Here is a 22,520-nt window from a genome sequence, read left to right as displayed (position 1 = left end):
AGATTGGGGATAGAATTCTGCTGGGCAATTTATTTCAAGTGGAGGACTCACTAAATCTAACCGGAACCTTGATGAAGACGAGGGGTGGATACATTGGACATGGTTCTGATCTGCCACTTGAGCATAATTGGCCATGATTGGTTATAGTGGTCTAGGACACCTCCTGGATATTGAAACACGTGTTGGTTCTCAGTAGGTAGAGAAATCTAAATAAGTACCAACACAAAGTGGTTTTTGTCAGAAACAGTTTTGTCATAACATGCTTTAGGATTTTCTTTTTTGGAACTGGATTAAACATGTATTCGGTAGATTTGCATATAGTGCCCTAAATTCATTGACAAATTCCAAGGCGCACAAGACCAAAAAAAGCACAATTCAGATACAGAATTTCAAGATGTTTAATCGAACGAGGTCTGAATTTCATGAACATGGTGCCATGAAAAAATACTGATTTATAGATTGAAGCACCAACAATTCCACTTGATACTAAACATTTTGGACTGCCATTGCATACAGAAAACAAAACCACTTCAGCACTTGAATACAAGAAATACACACTGAGAAGGATTTGCTCCTTCACTGTCCTGGCACGCCACAAGCCAAACAGGGTGGTCTTGTCCAGTGGGAATATAAGATGTTTTGAAAGGGGTTTGTCTGCATTTTAGGGTTCTATATGATCATTCAGGTTTCTATGTATTATACTGCATTCTCCGGTTTAGAGACCAGGAATTAGAGGGGGTCCCTTATAAGGGAGAGGAGCACTACATGTTTCTAAACCAGAGTTCATTACCTCTTCAGTGTGGTGGTCCTGGGTAGATATTCTGGTTAACCACTTTGAACTGATTTCTACTGGATCCAGCAGTTGACACACAAAGCCTCATTACAAGTGCGGCGGTAAGGGGTTAATGGCACTGGTAAAGATACCGTGCCGTTAACCCCTTACCGCTGCATTCCGAGGTCCCTTAGCGGGTCCCACTAAGGCCGGCTGGTTTTACCAGCCGCCCTTAGCGGGAGCCGCTAAGGGACCAGGAAGCTAATACGGCCCCGCTATTTGCGGGCCCGTTATTAGCTCCTTCCCCTTCCCATTGAGCCCTGTGGGGGCTCGAATGGGAATGGGGAATGGTTTCCAGAATATAGACATACCGAGTCCTCCAAGGTTGGAATGACCCGGTAAGTCCCCATTCTGAGAACCCAGACACGAGTTTGGAGGCAGCCATGGCGCAAATAGCGCCATGGCTACCTCCAAACTCGTAATAACTCCCACAGGCTTTTTGGAAATTTAACGAACTGCTATGAACAACATCCCAGTTTACTCTTGGTTTCTGGTGGCGGCTTTAGCCGTCATTTGGTAATTTAATTTAACCAATACAATTTCCCAATTCTATCACTAGACTATATGGTCCAATGTCCAACAGCCAGGTACTCGAAATGGATGCAGTTGCCACTGGTAATGTCGAATTTCCACAAGAGGTCATTGTTTTGAGCAAATAAATAATTGACCGAGGAGGGAATTCGAACCAGCGAAGCTTGGGGATAAAGGCATGCAAAACAGCACCCCTTAATGGTGGTTTTCAGCAAACTGCTGCTTCCCAGGGAGGGTTTCAACACATGTGCATTGAGAAGATTTCATTGGGACTCAAACACCAACCTTCCTGAAAATAATCAATGTGTGTCTTTGTTTGTATTGTACACCAATGGGGGTCTCCAGCATTTCAGAAAATGGACTGAAAAATAGAAGGCCGGTTTCGAACTGCCTTCCCGTCTCGTCTCATGGGGAGAGGATATGTGAAAAATGTGTTATGTACATAATAGTGGTTCACTGCATCCACGGGGTTCATTATCATCAGTGCTGCCATTAAACGCCAAAGTGTTCAAATGGGAATGTATCATAATATTACAACTTAAGCACTTTAGTACCTATGATACATATATGTCCAACCTTACCGGAGTTGGGGATTGATGGGCCTTTGTGCCAAACCCCAGCTTCCCAACTGTGAAAACTTTGCTTTACCGCACAAAGGTTTTCAACCATGTTATGAGCCTGAAATAGCCGCTAACTTGTCCTTAACATCTGACACAATATCAGTTTGACTGGCCAGCAGTATTATAGGTATGAACAGTGGTTAGACCAATGCTAGAGACTTCTTGGGGGAGGAGATCAAGTGTGAGTACTGAAATAGAAAACTCAATGGCCTTCTGAATCTTGAGGTGGCCCCAGCTTGCAGGTGAGTAGCTGAGGCAGTGGTGTGGTAGAGGTAACCTGAGCCACACACGGCCCTAACAAAATGTCTTCTGAGCCATTGAATTCTGAGAAGTGGGAAGAAGCCAACATTTCCCTTCACGTTTGGTGACTAATCAAGTCTCTTCACCAGACAAGCGAAAACCAAACCTTACGTCAGGGTTCAGGTGAGAAAGCACCTTTGCGATTTAAACTGGCCAATGCAAAAATGGGGGGAGTCGCCGTCCAAGTCTTATTCACCCCATTGAGTCCACCCACAGTATCTTGTAAATCAAGGCATCTTGCTTTGACTTGGTGGGTGCTGTCCGTACCAGTAAACTTTCTCCTCCACACTTTTCTTTTTCCACTGGCAGAGCAGGAGCATTTTAAACGTCTTCCTGAAGGTCTTGTTGCACAAGGCATAGCAGATGGGGTTGACGGTGCTGTTCACGTAGCACAACCAGTACCCGAGGTGCCACAAGGTTGACGGTATGCAGTCCGAGCAGAATGTGGATACCAGCACCATGATGTTGTAGGGAGTCCAGGTGATGATGAAGGCTAGCAAGATGGCGCTTAAGGTTTGGGCTGCCTTCCGCTCCTTGATGAGAACCATCCTCTTCCTCTTGGAGATCTGATTGCTCATATTTGGGTCCAAGCTTTTGATGGAAGGCCCCTTTGCAACCATTGTTGAACATGGACTTACTTTCACTGTTCTGCAGCCATTGTTGGCTTCTTGGGTGCCGTCAGCATTGACGACGAGTCTGAATTTATAGGAAACACATTTTTGACTCCTCTGGGTATAGCCCTTGGCCGGTGACAGGAAGTACTTTTCATTGTCATAATCCTTCATCAATGTCTGCTCCTTGGGAAAGATCTGCTTGCTCTCCTGTGGTGGGCTGTCTTCTTTTTGAACCTTTGTCTGGCTCTTGAAGGCCACTTGAAAGACAGGTGATGGGGTGGTCTTTTCTTCATCATCAGAAGAGGCGTAGCTGCTGCACGTTGTCATTGGGTCATCCTTGGACCATTCGCTCCCAGTGGGGGGTGTCTGGCATGTCTTCACTGTGGCAGAGGTGCTTCTGCTAGAGGAAGACCACGAGGCCTGGCATCTCTCCCGCTTAGCAAGGGTCTGTTGCTTGCACCCAAAGCAAGACTTCAAAAGGGCTCTTTGTGGCCGTACCGTCTCATAGTCTGTCACAGACTCTGCCCCCTGCAGCTCAGCCAAATCTTTTGTACGCCTCTCGGTCTCTTTGTAGATGCGCCAATACAAGATAGTCATGACCGACACCGGGATGTAGAAGGCAGCAATGGCGGTGCCAAAGGTGATGATGGGTTCATATAGGAATTGGATTTGGCACTCTTCGGGGGGCACAGTCCTCTGGCCAACTAAATATTGCCAACATAAAATTGCTGGAGCCCACAAAACGAAAGAAATGAACCAGGCTAGGCCAATCATAATGCCAGCTCTTTTGGGTGTGCGTTTCGCCCTGTAGGTCAGAGGCCTTGTGATGGAAAAGTATCGGTCGAAGCTGATCACTAGTAGGTTCATGACAGACGCATTGCTCGCCACATAGTCCAGTGCCAGCCATAGGTCACAGGCTAGACTCCCGAGAGACCAGTGTCCGATGAGGATATACGAAGTGTAGAGGTTCATGGAGAAAATGCCGATGATGAGGTCCGCACACGCAAGGCTAAGTAGGTAGTAGTTGTTGACCGTCTTGAGTTGGCTGTTGACCTTGAAGCTGACCATCACCAGGATGTTTCCAACTATTGTAACCAAGCTCACAATAGCAGTTACGATGGCAATGGTAATGACTTCAGCCAGGCTGTGCCCGTCGAAGTCTCGCTTTATAAACAAAGTCAGGTTCTCATTAGTGGAATTGCCGTGTGGGTCTACTTCCATGTTCTCTCGATGGGCGAATCAGGATCTTTAGAAGGTTGTCTCGACTCCCTAAAGTTGCCTGCCAAAAGAAACAAATACCACAAGTTAATTTAGTACAATTGCCTGAGGGGTTTAACATAAAATGGATTAAAAACACCACAATTGATATAGATGCGTCTAGCGTATCTCGCTAGATATGTAGCTTTTTCAGTCAATTTAGGGTTCATTACGAGCTTTGCGGTAATATTGCGACAGCTAAATCCCACACATTTTAAAAACCTATTAAGAGACACGTGGTGAAATTCAGGAAAATATGTGGAAATTAAACATCAATTTTTTTCTTCAAACCACAAAAATCACAATGAGGTTGTATGCGTAAATAGGTCTGAGGACCACAGTGGGCGCTAACCCTGTTTCTGGTTGATTTTAAAAGTAGAACTACATTTCATAGTTAATAGTACATCTTTCAGCCCTCCAGCATCCAGGAAAACGCTGTGTCCATTTCCTGTTGGTGGAAGGAGTCTTTTCACTGCATGTCAATGTACCTGCGCAGGGATGGGATTCCCTGAACTGTTTGGTGAACATTTTACTACTAGTACCACAAGAAAGGCATTACAAAATCAACTGGGAATCCTAGCCCCAGCAATAGCCTGGTACTTTTTAGACTCCGGAAAGTCTATAGCTCCATCAATGGCATTAAAGAAGGAGGTAGAGTGTGGAAGCCGCAGTGGGTGGTTGTGTTTTTAATCAGGAAATCTTTTTCTGGTTGAACAAATAGTGTGGAAACAGGGATCGGCTGTGGTCAGGACATCCGCCCCTTTTAGTGACTGCCACTGAAAAGGTCGCGTTCGCGCGAAGAGGCTTTTCAAGCAAAATAATGTTGCAAATGAAATGGTACACAATGTTATAACTAGGGGAAAACTGACAGTCTTGATGGTAACCATGACCGATGAAAGAACTAGCTTGTGGCAATGCTGGGATTGTTTACAGATAAACTTCCCTACACCTAGTCCCACCTTGCCACAGTCCATACAAATGAAGGCCGCCAGCCCTCCCATTTGATCGTTCCCAAAACTCCTTATTATCCTCCCGCAGCCCTTCCTGACTACCAACCAAATGAGTCTGGTCAATCTCAGGCCCAAAGATGCAGAGGCGTGCATCTGGACTGTGACGAGGGAGAGCAGAACTAAGTGTAAAGAAGATTACCGGTATCTTATCTGAGCACCGCCCCATCAACTCTTCCTTGTCACTGTCCATAATAATGAGGAATATCAAAGATTTGATCGTCTTGATGATCTCAAGAAAGACACAAGCCCAGTTGAATCCAACAATGTGAAAGATTAGGGCAGGGCTGCTGAAGCAAAACCCTGCTCTGCAATACAGGGCCAACGATAGTGCTTAGTGGAAGTACCCGGGGAAGCCCAAGTGGCTTCACTGCGGATAGCAGCCACAAAGGCCCCTTTAGCCCCGGCCCAAGAAGTGGTCAAACAATCATGAGTGAAATTTCCAGAATAAGAGAGACATCTGGAGTTTACACCACTTTCGTCATAAATATTACTGCGACAGGCCGTCTTCACCAAATGGTGACCTATCCAGTAACGTTGTATGCGCTACGCAGGGTTGACGCCAGGAAGTGGAGGAAGATGGCTGTTCAAGGTAAGGAGGGGGCTGGGGTTAGGTGTGTGTGTGTATGTGTGTGAGAGAGTGATAGTGGGAAAGAGGAATTTGAAGGGAGCGAACGGAATGGGGCGGGATGAGAGAGCAGCCTGGGAGTTGAAGGGGTGTCCCCCCTGAACACAGGATAAGTGGTGGGGGGAGGAGGGCAGTGGAGTTAGAGGGGGTTGGTAGGGTGTCTTCTGCTTAGGAGGAGGGAGGGAGGGGACAAGCTAGGAAAATAATATTTCCCTGCAGCGCTGACATCGAACTTGATGAACTGGGCTTCGTTCAAAATGGCGTGCGGGGAAACATCATAGATCCAATCTGGCATATTAGATTATCTTTTACTTGTAGTGAAAACCACCGTACATTCCATGTCATTTTCAATTTGTTTCTTTATTTACACAAACTCAAGCTTCTTTTTAAATCACCTTTTTATAGGTTCAGGCAACCAAATCCTACCCCACCAACCGAGCACAGAACCTCAGAGGGCGGAATATGAAAGAGAGTAGTCCAGAGCGTTGGTTTCCTTGATCGACCACAATAAGGAGATTGAGAATGTTTTGCGACCTCTGCTAGCCCCTCCAAAGTTGACAAAGAGGCTTTTGGAGGACCGAAAAGCAGCTGTCCTTTCCAGGTACAGAAGGACTGAGCAAACATGTCAGGTGACCGAGAGCTTCCTATCAACTGGAGATAGATGCCGCACGCACTTCATCACACCGCAACAACAAACAAACAACACTTAACTCGCACCAACAGCACATGGGGACTCACATTGATCCGATATTCACACCCAAGCTCAGCGCACAGTGAAAACCGAACTGAAGCTGTCAACAGGACATCACTTTTTTTTCACTTTGCTACTCCCTCTTCACCCGATTAACCCCCCCACCCCACCTTCTTGTTTGCCGATGCACCTGAGCGCCTGGGGACCAACTCCGTTGGTGAAGGTGTGCGGTACAAATACCTTTAACATTAACATTAAGATAACAACTTCCTGAGACATATGGAAGGTTGACACGACTGTGGGTTGGAAGGCAGGATTGCATCGGAGAGTAATGGCCATATGCGAGACCACCAAATAGAGAGGAAAACAAAGCTGACCCCCCGATTCAGCAATCTCACTGGCCAAAGTGATGGACAACAAAAGCAAGGTCTTTAAAGTGGGAAACTTTAATGCCACCCTAGACAGGGATACAAAGTGGGAGGGTGGCTATGGTGCTGTAAGGACAGAGGGAAGATGCCAAGGGAGCAAGAGAAACATAACCCTTGGGTGTGAGATGAAGAAACTCTGTAACAGCCTGGCAATGGCACTATCCCTAGGATCAGATGCTACCCAGGATTTCCAGAAAGCTTGGATCACTGCCCACTAGGCCCAAAGGGAAGAGTGGGCCAGCCCCAACTCAAATCCTTCTTGAAGGAATTGAGCGACAGCAGGAGAACCACAACCCAAATGAAGGTTGATGTGCCTGCCATAACAGACAACTTAGGACTTCCAGTGATGAGAAGAAGACTGCCGGGTGGAGGGCTTCCATGATCCCTTAACAGAGATGGTGCAAGGCCCTGGAAGAACCTAACATCTCAATGTCCATGCCACCCATAGTAGATTGCTGCTTGGCTCAGAGTCCCTAGGAGCAGAATTGTGGATGGAACTCTGGGAAGAAGAAGGGAAGTGGTAGAGGCTAACTGGAGCAGGAGGGGAACCAGGAACGTTTAGTCCAACAAAGAGCAATCAACAGAACCCAAACTCCGGAGTCCCTCATTTGAGTCAAGACCATGGGCAGGAGGGGAATGGGTGGGAAAGCATGAGGGAGCAGGTCTGGTCACTGAATTTATAATGAATCCGTCTCCCAGGCACCAGGCTCCCACGTCCCCAAGCAGAATAAAGCAACCCTGGAATGTGTGGCAGAAGCAACAAGGCCCAAGGAAGGAGGTCAAAAGTAGCTCTGATCAGATGGAAGTCCTCGACCATCAAAACCAGATCCCCTAAAACTGGGAACACCTTGCTAGCTCATCCCCTACTCCCCGGCCCAGCAGGAATTCAAAGAAAGCAAGTCCCTTGCCACCCATTGACCTAGTGAGAAGGCCATCCACACCAGGAGATGAGATCCCATGCCACTGTGAGGGTTCATGTATGCCACAGCTGTGGTGTTGTCTGACAGAACCCGAACAGCTCTGCCTTTGAGTGTCAAGGCAAAGACCTTTCCAGCAAGATGGATGGCCACAAGTTCCCTCCATTTGGAGGACCGGAGGAACTCTGGATAGGACCAGCAACCCTAGATAGTCATGATCACTTAGAAAGTTCCCCTAACCAGGAAGCCTGCATCCATCCATAGTCACCACTGCTGGAAAGGGGAGATCGAGAGGAAATCCCTTGAGGAAATTTGAGGATGACATCCATCACAGAAGCGCCCCTCAAATTTGGGTGGTGAAATTGGGATCAGTCTGTTAGTGGGAGATGAGGGAGATGTGTTGTTTCACATTGGCTTGCATTGGAGGAAACTTTATTTTCGGTGGGGAAAAAGTTGGAATAATGTTTGCACTGTTTCCGGCCATTTTGAAACAGTCCTAGCACTGCCTGGCAAATACCCTTTTACTTGTCTCTTTAGTTAGCATCTGGTTCTGCTGAGCAAAGATTGTTAAAGCTCAAGCTTATAAAACCACTCCTGGACTCTACAATGACACAAGAATGAGTAGTCAGGCAGACTAGGGTATATCTAGAGCACCACCCAATAGATCACACTGAGCGTGCTCAAGGTCATGACCTTCACAACTCACAAAGCTCACTTTCGAAAAGGTTCCTGCTCAGATGTTGCAACATTACAAACTAGGATTGTAAAACTGCATTTTAATGTTGTAGAACATTAATAGAGGTGATAGCTGCCCCTTATCAGAGATCTTTAATTTTAGTTCGATTTCCTTTTGTTGATTTGTTAGGAAGAAGTTGGGAAAGGGGGGGTACAGGTCATAAAGGGGCAAAAAGTGGAAGTGGAAGGGTGGACATTGGGGTGTGTGACTAGGGAATGTTCACCTGGGGAACCAACAACTATAGGCTCGGACCCTCCTTGGTGTGGAACCATGTGGGCTCTTTAAATCCCCACAGTCTCTCAAGTCTTCCAAGTTCAATGCAAGACTACTCAGTCTTATGGGTGTTAGCAGTTTGCTGGCAGTATTGTGTGCAGCATTGGTCCAGCCATTATCAAGTGCCTTCCACTTCACCTTGATCCCTTATCCATTGCTGGGTGGGCGGTAGGAACATCTGCTGGTTGCAGTGCTAGGATACCAAAATGCTGTGGTCTAATCTCATGTTAAAATGAAGAGTAGTAGAACCCAACTACTTTTAAATAAACAAATTACTAAACAAAAAGGTTCTCAAAACACTTGCTATATTTACCGGTACCAGACGCATGAGCGAGACTGCACCAGTAAGCGCTTGTGTGGGTGACGGGCAAGGTCACAGTGCCCAAGACGAGAGAAGGGGTAAGGCAAGAGGGCTATTCTGGGGGGATCAGTGTGATGTAATTCAGAGCTTTCTAGCTAACTGTGACACTTTTACTCTGTGGCTATGGACCCGGCCAGGACATGGTTCTGAGTCTTTTCAGTTTTCCGGGTAGTGCAAAGATTGAAATGGAGTGAATTACCAGATGTTTTTGGGAAAAGAATGGTAACCACTGGTGCTCCTTTGCTGGTGGCACCGTAGGGGTCTACCTGGAGAAGGGAACACCTGGTGTGGCTGGGGCTCTCACTTAATGGATTTGAAGATCCATGACCTACTGCCTTCTGGAAAAAAGATAGACATCCCTTTGTGAGTAGTCAGTGTCTTAGACATTTTTTACCTGTGCATACCAATTGTTTGACTGATCACTTTGTGAGCCACTGTAGTCAGTGTCTTATCAGACCTCTCCAACTTTGAGCACAAAGTAAACCCTAAAATTAATAATATCCATATCATGTTTCTTCAGTTATGCCACTAGTGCCAAACACACTCCTCTGCTCCCCTTGATTCTTACAAGGGTGCACGCTTTTCCCTCACCACAACTTTCAATTCTACTAAATATTCCTATAATTTTACTCTCTTATCCTTACTTTGCTTTCCACTTCTCCTCTAAAATAACCAAAATACACAACACTCTGCCTGGCCTTTTTTTTGCCCCTCCTTTTTCCTGCCACAATCAACACCTGCCTCCCTTCCATGTAATGCTTTTCTCCTAGATGTCCTACTAACACCAAGCCTCCACTCAGCCAACCATTCTATGCTCCTCAGGATCCTTACGCGCCCGGAATGCTCAACGAGCTTGCACGAGTTTCCAGCTCTCGTCTCTCCTCTCTTTGAAACCACCCACAGCTGAAATGTGTTCAGCTTGCGACAAACTGGCTACAGCCATGCATATGTTGAGGAAACCAACTCTAATAATCATGTTTCTACCAACTGGCCTACCCTCTGCTTCCCCACTCTATAATACTTTGTCTTCAACCATATTGTGAACTATCTGGAGACCAATGCTTTCTGCGACCCACTCTCCAATCCAAATTCCAAAAGAGACACTCCATTGGGACAGCTCTACCACTTTTCTCAAATGCTCTCACTAATGCTCGCCACTCTCAGCTCTGCTCCATTTCATCCTATGTTATCTCTCTGCTGCCTTCGGCACTGCGGATCATCCCCTCCTATTCAAAGCTCTTTCAAACCTCAGTTTAAAGGACACTGTGTTCTAATGTGTGGCCTCATCTCTCTTGACCACTCCTTTTCTACCTTCAAGAATGCTAACACCTCCTCCTACTCTCCATTTATGGTGGGCATCCCACAATGATTAGTCCTGGGACCACTCCTCTTCACCCAGTACACCTATTCCCAGGGGAAAATAATTTCATGTTTTGGTTTCCCACACTACCTTGTTGAGATACGCAGGTCACCTTCTCCATTTCCTCCTTCACACCTGACATCACTGAGCACCTGTCTCGCTGGCATACAACAAAGGATGACACTGCATAGTGTGATGCTACTCTCAGTCCCACCATCCACTATCTATTTTCCTCCTGACATCCTCTTGGCACCACCGAAGGTACGTAACCTTGGGGTCCTCCTTATCAGAGAACATGTACTGTATGGTTTCAGCACTGCCACTGCTGCTAGACTCAACCTTCTAAATATCAGGAACATCATGAGCATCCCAGCACGCTGCCTCAACACTGTACAAACACAAACCACCATGTTTCCCAGCAGACTGGACTACTGCTCTAGCTTACTCATGGATCCATTTGGCATATTGTCACCATGCCAGTGTGTTCACTGTGCAGAATCATGGCCTTTTCATGAGTCTGGTCTTTGGTGTCAAACCTATCCATGGTCCAACACCCCAGTACGATACGTGCCAACATTATATGACCAAAACGATGTAGAATTTTTCAAGTTTCAAAACAAAAACAGAAAATAGCATAATGTTGGCATCCTAGGAAATTGCATCATGCAACCTTTGGCCCGATGACAACATTTTAGGAAATGACATGTGACTACCCTGATCAGATCACAGAAAATGATTGACTGACTTCCCATCATGAGAAATGGAGAAAAAAAATTGAAGTAAATTCTGGACTGACAGGATACAAAAAAAGACACGGGTGTCCCCTTTACAAGGCATTGGTTCCATTCAATGCGGATGAACTGCCAGAAGCTAAGTCTGGAAACAGAAGCAACCTTCCAAGTTCTCCCAGGATGTCAGGTGCGTTAGATTATGCAGTCCAGTTGTTCTGGTATGTAGTAGCTGTAGTACAGTGTATATAATGGGAAAACAGTCTAAACCACAGGTACCAGGATGCAAAAAGCCAAGAACAACTACACACACCAGACATGAAGCACCTTCATTCTTTAAAAAATGAGTGGGGTGTAGGGAGGTCCTATAAAGCTAGCTGCAAAAAGGTAGTTTGTAAAAATCGATCTGGGCACTAGAGGTACAATATAGCCTAACCTATGGTTCAGGAGATACCCTATAGTTTCGGAAGGGCATGCTGTCAAAATAATAGTACCTGCAGGCGGGCTGATGTACTGAGGGAGGCAAGTGGCACTCTCCAGAGGAGATGCAGCTTACCGCGGGTGCTGAATGCAGTCAGCGTGATTCTCAGTTCCTGATTTTGATAGCTAGCTTGTTGTGTCAATGTGCTGTAAGGGTGCAGAAGTAAGGCTCGGACAAAATGGTGGCATGTTTTTGGATATAGACTTTGATTAGTAAAAAGAGGATTGCAAAATGCCCCTCTCTCCCTAAAGCTAAGAGGGGGTTCCCCACCTCAAAGGAAACTAGTGAAATTGTCAGAAAGTCCGAAAGTAAAAGGTCCGTCACTGTCATGTCCCAAAAGCCAACTCCTGTCCCTAACAATAATAATATAATAATAACTGTGCAAGGATAATCTCTTCCCAAAGTAAATAAAAACACTCTTTGTGTTTTCAACAAACAGAAAGGTTCCCAGTTTCGCTGGTAGTAAAAAGTGATGTAAAATAATGTTCCAAAATACAAGATTTCAGAGCTGGGGTTGTGCTCCTTTCCCCTATATATCTTCTTATCCCAGGTTAATGGATAACTCACAAGGGACTGATGCTTAGTGTCATAGTTCTTATGTCCTACTAGTTTGGCACGCTCTGCTACCAAATCTAGGATTCCTTTTATCAGTCCTAAGGTTGTTCACCCTCTTATTTGCAATCTCTCATGTGAGTACGGATACCCAGACTCACCATTACACAGCTTGGTTCACTCTCCTGCCAAGCAAGTGATCTTTCTTGGGTTGTCTCTTTTCCTCTTACAGGGTCCCAGGCCCTCTTTGCTTTAAACTTTGGCTTCTCACATGGGTGCGGGTCCCGGGCTTGCACTGTAGTGTTGTATCTGCTTGGTTCACTCTCCTGTGGTTATAGGTCAAAGGATCGATTTAAAAGGATTGAATGACAAAAGGGTCGAATGAAAAGGACCGAAAACAAAAGGATCGAAAAAAAAAATTGTTTTACATTTTTTTTTGTGGGGGGGCCCCCCACCCAACCCCTGTTATGTGGTAAAAAACACTTTTTTACCTATACGAAACCCCCCCAAAAAATATATAATTTAAAAAAAAGTTGATCCTTTTGTTTTCGGTCCTATTACGTCGATCCTTTTGCATTCGATCCTTTTACAGTCGATACTTTAACTGGACACCCTCTCCTGTCTAGTATACAAATGTCTCTGATTTACTTGAGGGTCCCAGTCCCTCCCTTTCTTCAGGGTCCCAGACCCTCTTACTCTTGGGTGCGTGTCCCCGACTTGCACTGTAGTGTTGTATCTGCTTGGTTCACTCTCCTGTCCAGTATACAAATGTCTCCGATTTACTTGAGGGTCCCAGACCATCTCTTTCTTCAGGGTCCCAGACCCTCTTACTCTTGGGTGCGGTTCCTCCGAATTGCACCTTTGTGTTGTATCTGCTTGGTTCACTCTCCTGCCAAGTATAGAACTGGCTCTCATTCACTTCAGGGTCCCAGGACCAATGTTTTCGGTTTCTGAGCTCACCCAATTGCTTCTTCAGACCTCTCACAGCTCCTGGGCAACCTGCATACCTGTTTGCTTCTTTCTTGGAGGTACTGGCGGTACCCAGGTAGCTGTATCCCTTATGATGGCTCCGGTAGCGTTCAGGCATCCAGCAGGGTTTGCAGCGGCTCTGCAGACTGTTGCCTCCTCTCGCTGCACAGTCTGTCTCTTCCGTGCTTCACCGGGTCCCTAAACCCCCGTCAGCTTCTTCCCTGCACAGCTCCTGCTATTTCTCTTTTGGGGACACCTCTCTCTCTCTCTCTCTCTCTCTCTCTCTCTCTCTCTCTCTCTCTCTCTCTCTCTCTCTCTCTCTCTCTCTCTCTCTCTCTCTCTCTCTCTCTCTCTCTCTCTCTCTCTCTCTCTCTCTCTCTCTCTCTCTCTCTCTCTCTCTCTCTTCTCTCTCTCTCTCTCTCGTCACTCCTGCGACACGGTTTGAGCTTGAACTGTCTTCGAATTCACATGAACGTTCAAGTGCTAGAATGAGAGCAGCGGAGGGGGGAGGAAGCAAACTACAAAAAAGGGAGAAAGGGTTGAGAAACAACAAAAAGCGTTCCTACCAGGCCGTCGGGCGATTTGGATCGTGCAAGTGCTGAGACAAGAAAAGGGCGAGAGAGGGAGGAAGGGAAGTGAAGGAGGGGAGGAAGGAGAAAGAAACACATCTAAAAATAATTTGGAAAAGTGCAGGTACAAGTAGGTTAAATGTATATTGGGAAAAAACAGACCTGCAATTATGACTAAGCAGGTATGACTGGATACAGACTAGAAAAGCCACACCTCATGGCATGAGGGGCTACATCAGGCAAGCAGACAATCACTTGTGACTAAGCAGGAATGACTGACTGAAAACTGGAAGCACAGTCAGGTAGTGCAGTGATTCAGAAATCCGACACAAATGTAACACAGCGCAAGGCTGAATTAAAAAGTGGGTGAACATGTTGGGAAAGCCTCGCCACGTGGTTCAGGTACTACACCAAGAATCACCAAGGTGATCAATGAAAACACAGCACAGGCTGAGAAAAGTCAAGCAGTGGTTGTACGTAGGTCAAATGCAGAACCCAGCAAGGTTTCACAGTCAATCAGTGGTTGCAGGTAAGTGAAAAGCAGAACACAGCAAGTTTCAAAATCAGACAGTGGTTGCAGGTTGGTCAGTCAAATGCAAAACACAGCAAGATTTAATTGTCAATCATGGTTGGAGATAGGTGAAAAGGGGATTATACAATTACTGCACCTCCGTTTACTGTGACACCCGACAATGCTGACTTTTTCACGACCCTCTTTTCATCCCATATATATGTGGGGGTTGGGTACGGTATATAATGGATGATGGGAGCACTGTGGTGGGTCTCCCCCCACATATATATTGGGTGAAAAGGGGGTTGAAATAAAAAAAGTAGACATTTTCAGGGGTCGCAGTAAACAGGGTGCAGTAATCACATAGGTCAAGTGAAAGCACAACACTGCGAGGATGTGAAAGTCACTCAGAGGTGGGGAGTGACTATCCAAGGCTATAGGATGGCGAGAATGAAGCAACAGACAGGGCTGGGAATGACAGCCTAGAGGATGCAGGAGAACAAATGAAGGCAAAGTCGAGCAAGTGGTTAGAGCTCAGCTCAACCATACATGCCAACCCTCCCGATTTAGGCCCGAGATTCCAGACTTTTCAGTGAAAAATATAGCTATTTTCACGTTTTCCCACCTAAAATAAATCTAGCCCCAATGCATTCATATGGGAAAATGTACATCTCCTGATTTCTCTGACGAAATCTCGATTCCCAGGTGCATCGGAATGTTGGCGTGTGTGGCTCAATGGAGGGAAAAGAAAGGTCAAGCAAGGGAGGACCACTTTCAAAAGTGAACACGCAGTGGCTGCCTGCATTGTGAGATTGTTGGGGAGTGGGGAGCTCCTTTAAAATGCAGGAGGATGTGGCATCCTAATCAATCTGTAGCTAGTACTGCTTCATAAATAGTGTGGTCTGCTGCTTGTATAGGTAGGGTTGCCATGTCTGCAACTCCTGGCTGAATCAATTTCTCTTTACTCTCGTGATTAGGTTCTCGACTCGGTACCCGTCAATAACCTCTATGTCCCACATGGTACCTGCACTGCATGGCACTACTGGCCTTCAACTTCCTGGCCCCTCGATAGTTGAATGATCTCACACGCGACATGCACTCCTGTCGGGGAATGTATGAAATACCAGACCAAAGTCTCACTGACTAGTGAAGCTATGTCTTCGAGACCATGCTTCCTGGTACTCCGCCATCACGCTCTACCCTGCACTACCCCTTCCAAACCTGTTGTAAATACATTGTTATGTAGCTGACGGCTAACGAACAATGAAATAAACACATGATCTTTGTATAGAACTAATGCCTATTCACACACATTTATACCAACCTCCCTATTGAGGTGGACTAACGAAGGAGGCGCTCAAATGTTGGCATGTACGCATTCATCTTGCATGTTAATGTTAAATGTTAAATGTTAAATGTTAAAGGTATTTGTACCGCGCACTGTCACCAACGGAATTGGTCCCTAGGCGCTCAGGCGGATCTGTAAATGATAAAGGTGGGCTGGGTTAGTAAGGTGAAGAAGGGAGTAGGATCGTGAGAGGAGTGGTGTTCTGTTGGCAGCTTCAACTCAGTATACACCGGGTGCTGAGCTTTGGTGCGGGTATCGGATCGGAGACAGTCCACGTGTGCTGTCGTTCCGGCTTATGTATTGTTGCAGTGTTGTGAAGTGCGTGTGGCTTGTGCGAGAGATGGTTATGTGAGCTTTTTGAGTGAGATAAGTATTCAGAGTTTGAGCTTATATTTGTTAGTGGGTTACCTGATCTTTACCTTGCCAACAATCACAATTCTGTCCGAGTACGGCAACCGCTGCCCCCCACACTCCCATCTAGACGCGGCGCCGGCCAATATCCAGGACCCCATCCAGGTGTGGTCATGCCAACATTCACACTATTATCTAGATGTGGTGCAATGTCTTGTTATTGCATTATAGGTTCATATTTGATCCTTATTGCGTTGATATATATATATATATATATATATATATATATATATATATATATATATATAGTACAAGGAAGAGACTGTTCAGTTGTTGGTGTGTTCTATAATTATCGCAACAATGATTATAATTGTTAATAATAACAATAATGAAACCATTATTTATGCTCATAAACCAAATTATATAGGTGCGATATGATCTTGCAATTTCCATATCAGCGAACAAACACGGTGTAGCTTGGGCTTTGGAGAGACATTTTCGGCTTAGCCTCACATCATGTTGTTCTCGAGGGGAATCATTTCAGTGGTGCACTGGATTGGGACGTTACTTTCAGCTCCGAGGAGCCGATTTTTGTGCAGCACCAGGACGCACACTTCCGGCACGGGAGAGCGCTTCAATGCACACCATAACCATTTTCTTCTTTGAGGGAAGTTTCTAAGTAGAGCCTTTTCACGTGTCCAGTACGGGGAATATTTTGAATGTAGCACCTCCCTTCTTACATCCGGTCGTTGGAACAGTGTCATTCTACGTTGCTTTCTACAGTTCCGTCTGCCGGGACTGGTTTGTGGGTTGCACCGCTGTCACTGTCTGACAGTGTGCCCAGTCCGAAGCCCCTGCAGGGATATGGACCGTGGGGGCTACGGTGGCGGGAGGGGCCGCAGGGGCGGCGGGGCCAGGAGGAGGGGCGGTGACAGGCCACCCCCGCAGCACGCAGAGGGAGATGTTCCCCGAGGAGGAGGGGGCCGCAGAGCAGGTGGCGGAGGGCAGAGAAGCCGGGGGTGGAGAGGGGGCCCACCCAGGGGAGGCAGAGGAGGGCCCCCACACCCCGAGAGAGGCAGGGTAAGCAATGGAGAGTACATGGCATGAGGGTGAAACAGTGTGACACGACTCTGGGCATCTATGTGGTGGAGTGATGAGTTCATGAGAAGTTCAATGACAGTGGAGGAGAGGATGCATGTTGCTGGGCTGAGCAGGACCGTCATGCTATATTAGTGTTTGGAGAGGTTGCTAGTACCATGTGTGTATTATAACCTATGTTATGTAAAATGTCCAGAGAGCTCATTTGGCAGGTAGATAGCATCAGGGCGCTGCAGGTAGTTTGGGTTAGCAAGTTGCAAGGTTCTGGGTTCCTGGAGGACCAGTGTTATTATAGGCCTCGTGTAATACACAGCACTGAATGAGATTGTGTAGATGGCATGCATAAGAACATAACATATAGGCGGTCATCGTAGTCTATCCCTTCCCAACCTGTCAGCATGCTAATGCTACAGTTACATTGTGAGTGATGGTGGTTGGCTGTGTCAGTTGCTACCGCATGGTGCATATCCGTCCTCATTGTATCCTGGCCTCCATTTAAGCCAGGCGTATTGCTGTGCTGGACGGTTGGAGTTTCTATATGTGTGTGTGTTAGTGGGCAGTAGGAATGGAGGCCCCAGTTAGTTGGGTAGAATGTGGTCTTGGAATGTTTTATTGCAGTCTGACATATCACGATACAGCCTGGCATTGCACAACATAGCCAAAGCACAACACAGTACACCATGGGATGGTATAACGAGGCACAACATAGCAAAACATTGCATAATAGTCGTCTTAGCTTCTACCATATTTGGGGAAGTGGGCATATTATGAGGTCCGGGCGTACCATACATGTGTGGGATGGGAGGTGATTGCCATGGATACGGAAACGAGATTACCAACTTGCATATCCAGTTCTTAAATTCAGTTTATTATATTGTAAATAAGCACCACTAAAACACCCTGAGTGCATTGTAGCTTTAAATGAAATTGCAACACTGGCAAAGCAGTGTGTTGGTGGCATGGAGTTATCTGGCAACTCTACTGTACTGTGTAACATGGTGTTGAGAAGAATGCTAAACCAAAGATTAAGGGTAGTCTTCATACATTAAAGGAACTGATTCTAGTGCGTACCATTTCGAGAGGATGTTGTAGAACATAGGTGTAGGGGATTTCTGTTCTGTTCTATAAGCAACTCCGTGAGTTGGAACCAGGAATGGCGAACAGTACCAGGGCACAGAGATGACACGGATCTATGTGATAACTACGAGGAAAAAAAATGTGAATGCGAAAATATCGATTTATGTGTTTTTCTTTTCTCTCTTCGCGCAATTATATGCAGGGGAGACCCTCCATACTCCCCTTACTTAATCAACTACCAAAATCCAGCCCCCTCGTATAATTGCAGTAAAATAAAAAAAATAATAAACTTTAGCGTTTTCGTATATGGTATTTTAGTTTGCTCTGTAATTGACTGATATCTATGACACTGATCAGGCCAAAGGCAGCATGAAACTCCAAGTTTGCAGTTGGCCACCAACCTGGAGCGAGGCCCACACCATAGCGAAACACAAGCCTGGAAAGGGGCATGGTTATAGTACCTGAAGCAGGCCTTGGGCACACAGATCCCAGATAGGTGGCACAAGAGGAACGGCAGAGGAAGGTATCGCCCGATAATTTCACAGCAAAAAATGCAGAATCCCAAAATAACACGTTTTGGACGACCCATTTCACAGCATATATGTGGTGAAAGAAAAAATCAATTGGTATTTTATGATCCAGCATTTTAAAAAATAAATAAATATGACCTATATCCAGGAGGAGAAGGGCGGGGAATGTGCCCTGAACAGTTTGGAAGAGAAGGGGGAAATTAGAAGAGGGTAGGAGGAGACAAAAGGAGGAAATCTGTAGCAGGCCACAGAGTGGAGCAGATGGCAGGGAGGAGGAAGAGGACACTGGTGTTGGACTATATTGGTGTACAGCTAGTACGTTTTAATAAGCGAGCCATTGATAGAGAATGTATTATAAAAACAAATATATATATATATATAACATTCATCCAACTCCCGGTTGATGCACTTCTGTTTTAGTGAGTGTATAAAATGAGTTAAACTAATTTCTTAACATTTTATTATGTTTTCAAGTACATGTAAGCACGGCAATGGTTATATTAGCTACCATTGGAATATATAGATATTTGTACGCTCTGGGAGATGGTGTGAGTCACTCATTAGGTTGAGCAGTTGATGCAAATATGCGTAAATAGTCTGGAGGTCTCAAGTTCAAATGCCCACAAGGCAGACTGTTTCATGAGTGGCAAGTAGTTAATGCAGTACGGTAAGGCATCCTCGTTATCCCGCTGCCATTCTTATCCAGCAAGGAGAGATGCTTTGGGCAGCTGACCCTAGAAGAGCAAACTAAAACAATGAAGGAAGTAGCACTAGGGGTAGCTTGCGTTTGCCATCCGAATCCTTCAGGTCAAAGATTTCTTTTGCATTGCTCCTTGGAGCGTAACTGAATTTTCTAGCTGCGGGGCACACAATTTTTCATTTTTTCAGAATTATTTTAAATGCCTCAAGACTATTTTGTTTTTTTGAGGAACCTGTCTGTTTTTCCTCTTGTGCTTGCCAACAAGTTCAGAAGCATTGACAGGTTGCCATGGCTCTCTCTGATAAGCAGATTCTCCTTGGCATACAAGTGCATGAAAAAGTTGCCATTTGCTTGCTTATATTGAGGAATTTCAACTTTTTCCTCAGCAGTTTTGACGCTTGAGGGGTAAACATCTTGGAACATAAAGCCTCCGTAAGCCATGCTGTCTTCAATGAGTATGTTTTAGGCAGCCAAAACATTGCATTTCTTCTGTTTCTTAACATACATTTGCACCTGTAGGTTGGACAACTAACCAGTGGGCACTGTTTCGCAACCCCATAATGTTTCTAGACATACTTGGACTTTCTGAATATAGTCTCAGTCAGCGCTCCAGATAAGATTTTTAAGTGGGAGGATTTTACTCCCTATTTTTTAAAGTTGGGAGTGAAATGATTTCATTAGGGAGTAAAACTGTAAGTTCAATTTCCAATGGGAGTATTTTATAAGCAAGTCAAAATGTTTTAACTGGAAAATGGATATGCTTTTGTAATAATGATTCCTTTGCACCTAGTTATTTGTACACATTAAAAGACACATGTTTACTTCTTCCAATCAGGCAACAATAATACTAGTTTCTTCCTGTGCTACTATGTGCACTACTGGTCCAAACATATTCATGGAGCTGTGTGAGTGAAAGCAGGAGCACAAGGTCTTGCGTGTCTGTTTCCTATTTTTTGTTGGGAGTATTTTCACTCGCTCTTTGAATTTTTTGGGAGGATTTGCCTATTTGTAGGGAGTAAAAGTGGCCAATACACACCTTATCTGTCTGTTGGGCTGGTCTCGGTATGTAGTTGGTGGTTGGTTGGGTCTCAAAGTCCCTTGTTTCCTACCAGAGACTGACATTGTGGTGGCCTATGCGATGGGGACCCAGTAGGCGACATAGTGGAGATTGCCTTTGGTGCCGCACTCTAGTCTCCTTGCATAATAAGGGACCGTCACTGGAACCCTAATCCCTTACAGACCCTGATTCTAGGGTTTAAACTGGCAGCATTGAGCATAGGCTGCTACTGCTTCACACTACTCTTTCACATTCAGAAACTACTGCCAGCATTGGAAATCTATGTAAGAGGGACTCAACACACTGTATCCCTCATTTACTATCTTTCTATTCATGCACCAGTAGAATCTTGGGGCATTGCCTGTTATTACAATTATGTCTCCCCGTCTTATGATATTGGTTTTAGCGCCATTTCTGTCTGCATTCTCCATATTTATTTTTGGGTAATTTTGTCTGTATTTTTCCTCGTTTTATTTTTTGTATGTTAAAAAAAATAAGTAGCATTTGTTCACATTTATTTATATGAAAAACACATTAGCACTTGGATGTGCATAATAGGAAGTTCCTAGAGCTGCATTCTTGCCCAGCAAGTAAAGGGCTCCATATCTGCAGCCATTTAAACAAACTCAACAATAATTACATTCCTTTTTAACCTTTCCGTTATGTTACTTTGCACAGCCGCTGACCCGCAATGCATGGTTGACAACTTAAATACACAGCCAAGAGACATGCATTTCTGTTGTATCAATTTTTTGCAAATAAATACTAAAAGGAAAACGATTTTCATCTTTATGTGTAAAAACAGAAAACTGGGACCCTTGATGTCAATATAACGCATGTATGCCATGGATCTCTGCGTGCTCTATAGAATGAAATGCCATTCTATTCATTCCCTTGCGGTTACTGCTAAGGCTAGAGCAGAGCCACTCCTCACACACAGAGCCCAGTACAGATATATCGTGTCTCAGAAGACAGTGGACAGGAAAATAAAAGGAAAACATTATACTCACTCAATTATTTCTAATTCATTTTTCACACATACAGTGGGGGAAAATGCAGGGAAAACCAGAATTTTTGCAACATGGGCTTTACCATCCCAACAACAGGGAGGATCAACAACCAAACCTCTTCTTACGCCACATGCCCATGTTAGATCCAAGATTCCCCCTCCCCTTTCTTTTCAAGCCTTTGCTGAACGGAGACTGTGTAACAACATGCATCTGAGCTCATTAGGAGGACACCCCCCCTTGGCAAAGTTAAAATACTCTCTCACTGGTAACCCCCAGTGGGGGAACCTAACCAGGGGTTGAACTTGACCACTATAAAAAGACTCCACTTTCAAGTCAGTTTGGGTTGTTTTAGAGGCAGAAGTTAGGTAGTTGAAGCCATTTGGTGAGTGGAAGGAAAGCCAATGGGGAGGAGGAGACTGAATGAGCAGCATGTGGTGGAGGGGGGAAGGGTGAGGTGCTAGCAAAGGAGAACAAGGCGGAGGAGTTGGCTACTTCAAGTAAAGTGTTGGAGGTACATTTAAGAGCAAGGCAATAAGTGGGAAAGTTCGAGGAGGTTGGGAGTCATCTGGATGACGGAAGCACAATAAAGGAGGAGTTGAGATATTTTGTAGAGGTGGTTCGTAGACATCTAGAACACGGAAGCGGTTTCAAGGGGGAAGTAGGAGATGGTGGGTGCAGGCCAAGATATATCATAGGGAATATGGAAGAGCTGGAGAGAAGTTCTAAGAACCAGAACTAGAGAAGATTGAATGGCCAAAAAGAGGTGTGAAGAACAGAGTTGAGATGTGACCTGAGGTGGTGAAGTTCATGACCACTGCAGGTCACAAGACCCAGATCTGAAGAGGTTGAGCCCAAGGCGGGGGGAGGAACAAGCACATGGTGTAGCTGTGAGAAGGGTAGGCCTGATCAGAAGATATGGAGAATCTCCCTGGTTAGCAAACTCCAAGCCACTACTCCCCCACCCAAAGAGTCCAGGGACCCCAG

General features: G+C 45.5%; 2 protein-coding genes across 2 annotated transcripts in view; one reads left to right on the top strand and one right to left on the bottom strand.

The window, feature by feature from the left end:
• Window positions 1-388: 388 nt before the first annotated feature.
• CHRM5 (cholinergic receptor muscarinic 5) overlaps window positions 389-22,520 on the bottom strand; it is a 339,169-nt gene continuing 317,037 nt past the window's right edge. Inside the window, exon 2 of the mRNA XM_069638574.1 lies at window positions 389-4,176. Within this exon, the coding sequence (XP_069494675.1) occupies window positions 2,511-4,118 (1,608 nt within the window). The 5' untranslated portion in view covers window positions 4,119-4,176 and the 3' untranslated portion in view covers window positions 389-2,510. The remainder of the gene's footprint in view (window positions 4,177-22,520) is intronic.
• AVEN (apoptosis and caspase activation inhibitor) overlaps window positions 16,695-22,520 on the top strand; it is a 1,172,565-nt gene continuing 1,166,739 nt past the window's right edge. Inside the window, exon 1 of the mRNA XM_069638575.1 lies at window positions 16,695-17,144. Coding sequence (XP_069494676.1) covers window positions 16,929-17,144 — 216 coding nt within the window. The 5' untranslated portion in view covers window positions 16,695-16,928. The remainder of the gene's footprint in view (window positions 17,145-22,520) is intronic.

The sequence above is a fragment of the Ambystoma mexicanum genome, chromosome 14 (assembly GCF_040938575.1).
Source record: "Ambystoma mexicanum isolate Mex_15411 chromosome 14, UKY_AmexF1_1, whole genome shotgun sequence".
NCBI classification, from domain to species: domain Eukaryota; kingdom Metazoa; phylum Chordata; class Amphibia; order Caudata; family Ambystomatidae; genus Ambystoma; species Ambystoma mexicanum.
The sequence above is the reverse complement of the archived record's forward strand: the minus strand, read 5'-3'. Positions and strand labels throughout refer to the sequence as shown.